Here is a 10,376-nt window from a genome sequence, read left to right as displayed (position 1 = left end):
TATTAGTTCAATAAAAAGAATGCAACATTCAGTCTAGCAAAGTCATTCATTACAATATTTATTTTATGAAACAAAGAAGAAAATATAAAGTGAAATTTTTTTCCATGCATCTTATAAAATACAGAGAAAGTCAATGTCACAAACAAAACAGAGTACAAGCAAAACAGAAAGCCCACTGAAAATCCTGGGAGCTCCACTCTTTGTATTTCATCTCACACACACACACACACACACACACACACATACACACACAAAAAAAGAGCATATGCAGAAGAAAGTGTAGTCTAAATAAAGGAACAGGTCATCTGTCAGTGTCTTAAATGAGTAAATCTGTCCACAAAACTTTTGCCATCACCTCTGTTTTGATAAGACCAAACTGACGCAATTTGTTTTTCTAGCTACCAGTTCTTGGTATTATCTTTGGATGGGAGCTCACAGTAGAGCTCATATCACATCAGAGCCCAGGAAGATACCTGAGCTCAAATTTTAGGTAGATACAAGAAAATAGCAGGGCGCAATCGGTGGCAGCTGTTCCACTGCTGTAAGTAGGTGATGTAGGCTTTGACTGTCTTACTGAGGCTTAGAGGGAAGAAATACGTCCTGTGAAAAACACATTGGCAGAAGCAGAGAATATATGTAGTACTTCTCTAAGAATTCCATGAACGTAAAAGACATTTAGTGTTATAAATGATGCAGAAAACAACACCTTTATTCAGGTTGCAAGTTACTTTGCTAGAAAACTTTTTACTGAAAACTTGATGAGACTCCTTTTTCTTGTCTTGCAGCATTCTACTTAGCTTTAGCAAAGCTGTTACAAGATCTTTCTCCTGCTTTTATTGTACAGAACCTCTGAGACTCCCATAATGGTTACCAACCACATGACTACTGACCACAAAGCCAATCTAATTCTAGTCTCATGCCTCTAACACAAAAGCAGCCCCCACCTCTTACTAAGAATGTCCAAAAGCTACATAGCTGTATTTTTGGGGGGTGAGGTGTAGAGAAAGGAAGAACAAGGCTCCACTTAACACAAACACCTATTACCCCAGAAGCCCCACTCCATGCAGGTTTAAGAATACCACAAGCAAAGAGTTTCATGTGGGGAGGAGCGAAGAGAAGACAGCAGACTGGCATCCTTCAACCTGGACCCAGGGATGCATCCACTTCTCCAATAACAGCATTCTTCTGCTAGCAACCAAGCTATCTCCGCTGTAGTGCAGAAGGTTCTGCATTTGACTCCTGTGAATGATGCACCATAGGGAAAGACTGTTACAGTGACAAATGTGGTTTCTGCACTGTTTCTTAAAAGCAAAGCTAGGAAGATGTAAATCAAAATTTAATCTGTAGCACGGAATATTAAAAGACTAGAAAATAGGAGATACAGAATTGCCTGTGCTACCTTGACTTGGTCCTTTGCACGCATGTATCAGCAAAATGAAAGATCATGTAACAAAGTCATCTTTCAGTCCCCAGAAGAATCTTATTTTATTCCACTGACAAGCACAAGTGAGGCAGAAAAAAAAACTCCATTGGAAATCACAAGTTCAGCATTTCTCATTTTTGAGTGGTTGCAGCTAGAATAATGTTTTCTTGATCAAGTTTTAAAAACTACATTATGTTAGGTATTCAATTTCCCTCACATTAGGAAAACAAAAAATGTAGTAGATTATAGTCTCAGGCCTTCACAGGCCTTACTGAAACACAAGGATTGAGTCTATTTTTAAAATAACTACCCAGCTTCCTAACTAGTATGATTTCTGTTTTGTCCGTGTAAACATTACACAGAATCTTTGTACCACCCACTAAACCCTTTGCTTCAATCAACTATTTGTGCCCAAGAGTACATCCTTATGTTTCTTCCTACACCAAAGCCATCCTCCTACACTATAAAAGATGTAATGAAATGGGAATTAATTATAGATGGATACTTACAAGGATTGCCGCTGTTTGGTTCTGCCTTCCCAGCCTTGGTGAGTTTGGCTGAGTTCTGCTGTGCTTTGCCCTGCTCCTCTCCAGTTAGTAAGGCTTTTATTTCAGAGGGGATTTTCCCTTGGTCCATTGCCATGCACCACTGCTTGTACTGAAATACACAAACATGTTAAGCATTAGCAAACTGCCAGGATCACATTAGCAGACTAAACAAAACTGTAATCTTTACCTTTCAATATACTCATTTAAGGTTTGAATTGACTGGACTGAAGCCTCTTACAAAACTGCAGAGTACTAACGAGCTAAACATGTGTCCCTGGTTGCATACCTGGCTCCAGTAAGTCCTGTTTCAGTCAATAAGCTGCGACTCGATGGCAGAGCTAGACACAATACTGTAATTATTAAACAACATGGAACACTTTGTGCATTTTCTTGCTGTTAACATGCCAGAATACCGTTCCAGTTCATGGCCTATTAAAAAGAGATATTTCACATGACTCTGGGGCTGACTGACTATTAAGAGGTCCTTCCTGATTGTGCAAGGCAGAACTACAGGACATTTGCCTGTTCCTAACTCCCTCAACTAAAATTCTTGATTAACAAACGCATAAAATGGTCATATGCAATGGTGCTCTCTTAGCTTACTTCTAAGCTAACCAGCAAATAACTTACAGCATGATGTTCATATTCATCAAGCAAAGTAGGCAAGCAGCTGAGTGCATCTGTTAAGGATGTTTTAATGTTCTATGGCTAGCCAAATCCCACTCTCACTTTAGTTAATGCAATTTCACAAAAGCCCACAATGGCAGGCCCCAAATAATGCTGAAGGTCAGGTTAAGTGATGGTTTCATACCATTTCAAGCTCTTCTCTGAGAGCACAGATGGCTCGCTCTCGGCTTGAAACCAGCTCTTCCAGGTACTGGTATCTCAGCTTCTTCCTGGCTCTGCACTCTCTTGCACTCTGACGACTTCTTTCAAGTTTTGCCTTCAAGTCTATTTTGGCTGGTTTACGACCTCGCTTTCCTGGTTTCTTTACTTTGCCTCCAACCACCTGAAAATGAAAGGTACACTAAAGATGATGTTCTGCAAAGGGAATGCTGAAACCAGGTAACCGTGCCTATAGCTGTCTCAAGCAGAAAAACTTGCACATACTTCAACCAGTTCTAGAGCATTAGAGGAAAGAAGATGTAGCTCATTTCATGAGCTGATGTACAAAGCTTTGAATGACAAACAAACAAACAAAATAAAGGGATTAGACTTGATATTGAATCAGTTCTTAAGTAGTCCTACTGTAAATGTTACTAACCCAATTTGGAGGAGCAATATCACAGAAAGATAGAATGGCTGAGGTGAAAAGGAACCTCTCGGGTTCATCTGGCTCAACGCCAAAGCTCAGGCTACTCAGGATCACATCCAGACAGTTTCTGAGTATGGATCTTCCACCAAAACTCTGGACAACCCGTGTCAGTGCTCTGTGACTCACTCATTGCTTCTTCTGGCCCTCTCCTCAGCAGCTCTGTATCTCCCTTTAACTGCAGAGCCCCAAACCAGACACAGTACAACAGATTTCTAGGAGAATATCTGAAACATCTAGGAGGGAGAGAGATGATTTCTAGCAAAATTGTTTTAGTATTATCAGCAACCCCTGCCTTAGTACGTGCCAGCTCAAGAATACTTTATTACAGAGTTTTACACTTCAAATTTAAATAAAAACAAAACAAAACAAAAAAAGATTTATGTCAATACAAACCAAAGTTTTGTTTTGCTGAAATAAAATGACAGGATTTTCAGCCTATTCTGAAGAAATTATCCTCCAAACTATCTGCATCTCTTCTGAAATTTCTCTGTCTTGATTTATTTCAAAGGAACCTTCTGAGTATTTTTTACTAAATAGGAGATTCAATTCCACTCAGTCCTACCTCTGCCCTTTGCTGCCTCCATTTGAGCTGTACTGAATCTCTTCATATTTACATCTGAAACAGTTTGACACAACCTGGAAAACTGTCTTCTCATGCGACCTATCCCAACAGTAACTTCTGCCACTGCGTAATTTAGATCTCCTTTGCAGAAAAGTAACCACATAACTTCTTGCCCTACCCACTGATGGTTCTGGAATCATTCTGTCCTTTCCTTCATGGTCCCATTTTACAGGTCTAAAAGCACCTCTTCCTACAAATATAAAAGAAAGAAATAGTTTCCTTAAAGTTTACTCTGTGCCTCCCCACTCAAATATATTACTCTTATTATGAGAACGTGGCCTTTTAAATATGGTATGAAACTCAGCACACTGGCCACGAGGTAGTACTGCCCTGTAAGCATTACTTCAGTCACAAGTTCCATTTTCCCTCTCAAGTGAGGGGAAGTGAGAATTTCTCTCTGTTTGCATTCTGACCACACTGTTTGACTGGAGAGGGTGTGGAGAAACACACCTAACACACCTACATATAAGAATTTCAATGCCAGCCAATGATTCACCACACCGTGTACAAACTACTTCTTCCTAAAAGACACTGCTCAAAATATCAGAGTTCATAAAGAAAAAAAGACACTTTCTACTGTATAATGCTGCAAAATAAGTCAGCTTCAACATTCAAAGAAGTCATTTGTTCTATGCACTTAGCAAGCTGCAATAAAAACAATAACATAGTGAACTGATGTGCTAGAATGAAAAAACAGATTATACAATTGAGCCTATTCTTTCTTTGGAAAGCAAGTCAACAATCACATGCCAACATAATGTACCCTTTTGTACATTGCTTCTCCTAAGTTATTCAGGAGTAGCTGCCCCTCAGAATCAAATAGAGAAAGTACTTAATGGACATCTAGTGATAATGAAACAAACATAACACATTCAGAAAAGCAAACAAAAATCCAGTCTTTTACATTTGAACTACAGAGTACAGATTGAACGATTCATTTATTCCACGATGCACTTCCTAAAATCTTCTAAGCTCAGATACTGTTTTTCAGTTATTGCACGTGGGAAACCACTACACTTAAAGCTCTACAACAGGACAGTATGGTCCAAGACACAAAGCAACATATGCTACATCTGTTGTTCCCTTTGCTCAAATTTGGGGATTTCCAAATCTTAACTTTAATCTCCTCAGCACTCTGATTACACAGCAAGCCACCAAAGCTGTATAAAGCTAACCAGCCATGGCCAAGGGAAGCAGCAGCACCAGGTAAAGAAAGGTGGCTGTCCTTTTTTGGGCATGACAAGTGCAGCTCTTTCATCACGTGAGAAAGGATTGCACCCTGTTGGTCACTGTTTGCTAGTGCTCTGACCACCAGGACTGGGGAAATAATGAAGAGCTTCCTCCACTTCTAACTCTTTCAGCAGTTAGACACTAATCGTCTGCCTTCACACAATCCCAAAGGATTCATACTGTCTCCATGGCACCATATAATCAGAGTCACCCACAACAGCTAATTTAATAAGTGATTTAACCAAATCCTTCATCCTTAGTCATTTTTCTTTACCAATATTTGGAAGTTTCTCCTGTAACCTTAAGCAACCCAGCTTAAGAAACAAAAGCAACAAAAAAAAAGCCTGACAAATGCTTCGTTAGCATTCCACATTACCAGATCTTTAGTCACATTTACCTAGTCAGTCACTATGCTGACATGACAGAAAAAAGACAAAACAGAAATTCTAGCTGATCCTGAGCATGGCAGAGAACCAACAAAAAACAAGCAAACAAATGTACTGTCTTCCCTCTGTATTCCCCTGGAGTTCATAAAGGGATAGGGACTACTAGTGGGGATTTGTTTTTTCAGGGAGTTATATGCCATCAAGACCTAGAGCAATATTACTGATAAAATTTGTCACAGAAATGTTAATAATGACACACATCTGTCAGAAATTATCCAAGTCCAATTCAGTTTAAACAAAATTCAGAAAACAGTGCATCTCCCTTTCTGATACAGCACTTAGACTCTAACATCACTCTCGTCGTGCTAACAGTGTTTGAGTACAAAATTATTTGACCTGGAACTGGAAATAGCTTCAATTATCTGCCCTGACATAGAAACAGCCATCAGATTTTGGGCTTCTTCTCATTATTATTATTATTGCAAAAAGAGTTTCAGTGGATGTCTGCAGATGAATGGCCAGAATGTGTCATAGAGCTGCCCTCCGTGTGAAGGAGATACTTCTTATGGCTACTACCATTCACCTGCCCAAGGAACTGAGCTACTTGGGATAATGCTGGCCTGTCACATATGCAGGAACTGGACAATCTGGAAGGTTAGAACAATGCTACCCTTTTTCTTCAGTGCTGATAACGCTGACCAGCCCAGTACCTTCCAGCAGTTCTTGGCTCATTCACAGACAAATAAATAGCTCCTAAGTGCTACACCAGCCAATGCTTTAGATCCAACTCAATAAACCATCTTCAGCAGACTGTTGTTTGTATTAGTAGTATAGGTCTGCAGAATCTAAATGGTGATCATACACAAAAATTATAGAAAACCACAAAAATGATCGGGAAGGACCAAAATCAAGCCTAAACTCTGCATTCAGTACAGTAGAAAGGAAAAATAATCTACTGATCCTTGCAAACATTTTTTTCAAAATAAATAGTCAAATTAAGTTAGTTACAATAAAGATGAAGTTACTCAGTCTGCTAAGTAATAGCACATCACACAAGGTTGTAGTAATAGAACTCATCCAGAAAGTACTCTCGGCATTCTTCCATTGCACAATATTTTATGTACTTTGCACAGATTAGTTAGTTAACTTTCACTGGTACACTCAGTAATCTGAATCATACTCAGCAAGCACCTGATAACAATCCAAAAACGTAAGATACTAAGGGAGCAAGCAATTTATACACCTTAAGCAAGTATGCCAATAGAAATTAATCCAAAAGGTCTCCCTATACAAAGTGATTAATTTATTAAGATAATCTCTAGCAGAGAGGGTCATATTTTAGCTTCTGTTTTTTGTTGTTGTTGTTTATTTTTTATTAATTTCAAAATATCCTTTTAAACTTGAACATGAACGAAGTTTTCTAGATCTGATGTTTGTATTTTCTGCCTCTCCCTTTAACTTCATACAATCAAATAATTGTGGGGGTTGGAAAGGACCTCTGGAGATCATCAAGTCCAAACCCCCTGCCAATGCATGTTCCCTAAATTAGGCCACACAATAAAGCATCTAGACAGGTCGTGAATATCTCCAGAGAAGGAGACCCCACAACCTCTCTGGGCAGCTTGTTACAGTGCTCTGTCACTCTCACAGTAAATACATTCTTCCTTGTGTTTGCTCAGAACTTCCTGTGTTCGTTTCTGCCCATTGCCTCTTGTTCTATTGCTGCACATAGCCAAGATGAGTCCCCCCCCCCCATCGACTTGACTCTCACATTTTAGATATTTATAAACAGTGATGTTTATAAATGCCTACTCCAGCCTGAAGACTCCAATGTCTCTCAGCTTTCCCTGGTACAGGAGTTGCCCCAGGCCCCTAATCATCTTTGTGGCCGTTCTCATTTTGAGGAATATACTACAGCTGACCTATTCCTCTAAGGACCTCTTAAACCAGATAAGGCTAAACTACAGGGTCTCATCTATTGGAAAGTAACCCTATAGAGAAGGGCTTGGGAGTACTGGTGGACAGCAGGCTGATCATGCAAACATTATGCCCCTCTGCCAAACAGTGCATCCTGGTGCTCGAGAAGGCCAATGGTATCCTGGGGCGCATTAAAGAGAGCATGAAAAGCAGGTTGAGGCAGGTGATCCTTCCCTCCAGATGAGGCCACATCTGGAGTACTGTGTCTAGTTCTGGGCTCCTCAGTTCAAGAAAGATAGGTAACTACTGGAGAGGGTCCAGCAGAGAGTCCAGATGATTAGAGGCCTGGAGAATCTCCTGTATGAGGAAAAGCTGAGAGACTTGGGGCTGTACAGCCTGGAGAAGACTGAAGGGAGATCTTGCTAATGTGTACAAATATCTTAAGGGAAAGTATCAAGAGAATGGGGTCAGGCTGTTTCCTTTTGTGACTGGCAACAGGACAAGAGGCAATGGGCTAAAGCTGAAACACAGAATGTTTCATCTGCACATGAGAAAAAACTTCTTCACTGTGAGAGTGGCAGAGCATTGGAACAAGAAGCCCATAACTCTTTCTACAGAGATATTCAAAACCCACATGGATGTGACCCTGGGCAATGTACTCTGGGTGACCCTGCTTGAAGAAGGAAGTTGGACTAGATGATCCCAAATGGTCCCTTCCAACTTCAACCATTCTGTGTTTCTGTGATAGAGCACTAAGAATTAGAGAAAACGTACAGCTTGCAATTCCAAACTTTTTACACAGACAAACAAAAACTCTGAACATGGGTGGATGTAGCTATAGAATGGTTACCTCACTGCTGATGTAATTTATTTACCTCAGCTTATACAGGAAAATTCCTTTCACAGTCACCTCATTCACTTCCATGATAAGACTCTCAGATTACACAGTCCAGCCCTTCCAACAATGAGGAAAATGTGATTAGGTGGAACTTTAAAAGGCTTCAAGAACATGCTCGCTTGAGCTGGCAGATCATGCTGGCTATAAAATGAAGTATAAACTGTGGTTGCTTCATTCTCACACAGCAACATAAAAAGGGAAGCACCCTCCCAACAGAAAGGGGATCTCTTGAGTGGAGCCATCAAACTCTTAGGCCTCGTAAATTTGTTCTGAAAATAATTGCAGCTCTACAAAATAACAGCGAAATATTTTTCAGAGCAGCAGGCACTTACTGAAAAACATCAACAATAGTAATAGAAGATATGGGGGTCTGAAATCACCCAAGAGTATTATCTAAGGGAAAACGTGCTGACGGAAGTACAGTTTGCTCTATTCCTTACTGACAGTCACATCCAGTAGTTCTGGGCAGCACTGCTTTTCAAAGTCATCATCCTTGAAAATATCTCAGTGGTAAGCATTACATAAAAACATCGTATTATGAAAATGAGTTTGAGACTGAAGAGAAGAAAAGGAAATATTCCACTTTGCATATTCTTTTCTTCACTTTACATGAGTTTTTCTAAGGAAAAAAAGAGTAAACACCCGTGTTATTGATTGGGTGCCAATGTAAAGTTTATTTAGTCAATGTGTCCAACAACGTTTTCAAGAGAAGCAGATTACTGAGATCTCATGAAACACAATGATTGTATTAAAAAAAAATTAATGAAAAATCTGAAGATTGCCTGTTATAAATAAATTAATTCTAGGAGAAGTGAAGTACCTACATATGCCTCAAGAATTAAACTTTCTGTATCTTCTAAATTAGTGCCTGACCATACATACTGTTTCATTCAGTTCACCTACACGATTGTAAGCATTTTGTTGATATAAGCGATTCTTGACAAATATGTAAACATGGATAAACCACACAGAGCCAGGAGTTGGACTCTGTGACCTTGGCAGGCCCCTTCCAACTCGGGATATTCAGTGATTCTGTGCGAATTATCCCATCCCACGGCCTACCTGACTGTGCTTCCCCCTGCCTGATTCCTGAGGACTCGAGCTCTCAGGCAGAACAGCGGTACCCCCACAGCCACCATGCAGCCAGCTGAAACATCCAAATCCACCGGGGTTTGTGCAGCTCTGCCACCCCCTTCTGAAAAAGGACGCGGCCTCCCAGGAAGCCCAGCTGCTTTCTCTCCCCGGCCCTAACACGTAGTGACGGACCCTTACCTTGCTGTCATCCATGTGCCCCGCCAGCCCCTGCAGACCCACGCAGAGTGCACAGAAGCCGCCTGCCCGCGCCTCGCAGCTATCCGCAGCCCCGAAGCTCACCGTCCCGCAGCCGCCGCCATCGCGCTCCGCGCTGTTTGTTTACGGCCGGAGCCGCGGAGGAGCGGTGCGCGCTGGGAAGGGTAGTCCTGTCCCGCGCCGCCGCTATCGGCTGCCTCGGAGGTCGGAACACGATGAACTACGAGTCTCCAGCAGGCCGCGCGAGGAGCTCTGAAGTGGCGCACACGGCTCCGAGGAAGAACTACATTTCCCAGGAAGCCCTAGGGCCGTCAGCGCCCGGCCCGGCGCCTGCTCGGCTGCGCTGCTGGACGAGCTGGCCTTCCCGTTCTGCTCGGCCCGCCCAGCCCCGCGGGCCCCGACGTTTTTGCTGCAAGCTAAGGCAGACAAAACAAAGTTTCCCTTGTCCGAGCTTTTCCCTTAGTGGGGCAGTGTAAAACAGTAGGGCAGAAAAAAGATGAAGAGCTTGTTGTCGACTGACAGAGGGCCACAGTTTATTCCTAGGGATCCGTTCTTCCTATTGTATGCCACCAGGACAATAATAACATAGACTTTATATAAACATAGGCAGAGAAACAAAGCCAGTCAACCAGTTATTTGGAAAACAAAGTTGGGTTGAATAGAGCAACAGCTTGGCACAACCACCAAGATGATGGGAAGCAAAGGAAAATGATTGGAACAGTGACTATTTTTCCTCAAAGTAGGCTA

The 10,376-nt window shown here is 41.5% G+C and overlaps 1 protein-coding gene across 1 annotated transcript; it reads right to left on the bottom strand.

Annotated features, from left to right (window-relative positions):
- Window positions 1-211: 211 nt before the first annotated feature.
- Window positions 212-9,886, bottom strand: CREBL2 (cAMP responsive element binding protein like 2). The gene is made up of 4 exons (XM_003202540.4): window positions 9,612-9,886; window positions 2,783-2,980; window positions 1,933-2,080; window positions 212-1,239 (listed from the first exon to the last, which is right to left on the bottom strand). Coding segments are annotated over exons 1-4 (363 nt in total). The 5' UTR covers window positions 9,627-9,886; the 3' UTR covers window positions 212-1,237.
- Between the last annotated feature and the right edge of the window lie 490 nt (window positions 9,887-10,376).

The sequence above is a fragment of the Meleagris gallopavo genome, chromosome 1, assembly GCF_000146605.3.
Source record: "Meleagris gallopavo isolate NT-WF06-2002-E0010 breed Aviagen turkey brand Nicholas breeding stock chromosome 1, Turkey_5.1, whole genome shotgun sequence".
NCBI lineage: Eukaryota > Metazoa > Chordata > Aves > Galliformes > Phasianidae > Meleagris > Meleagris gallopavo.
This window is presented reverse-complemented; position numbering and strand designations above follow the sequence as displayed.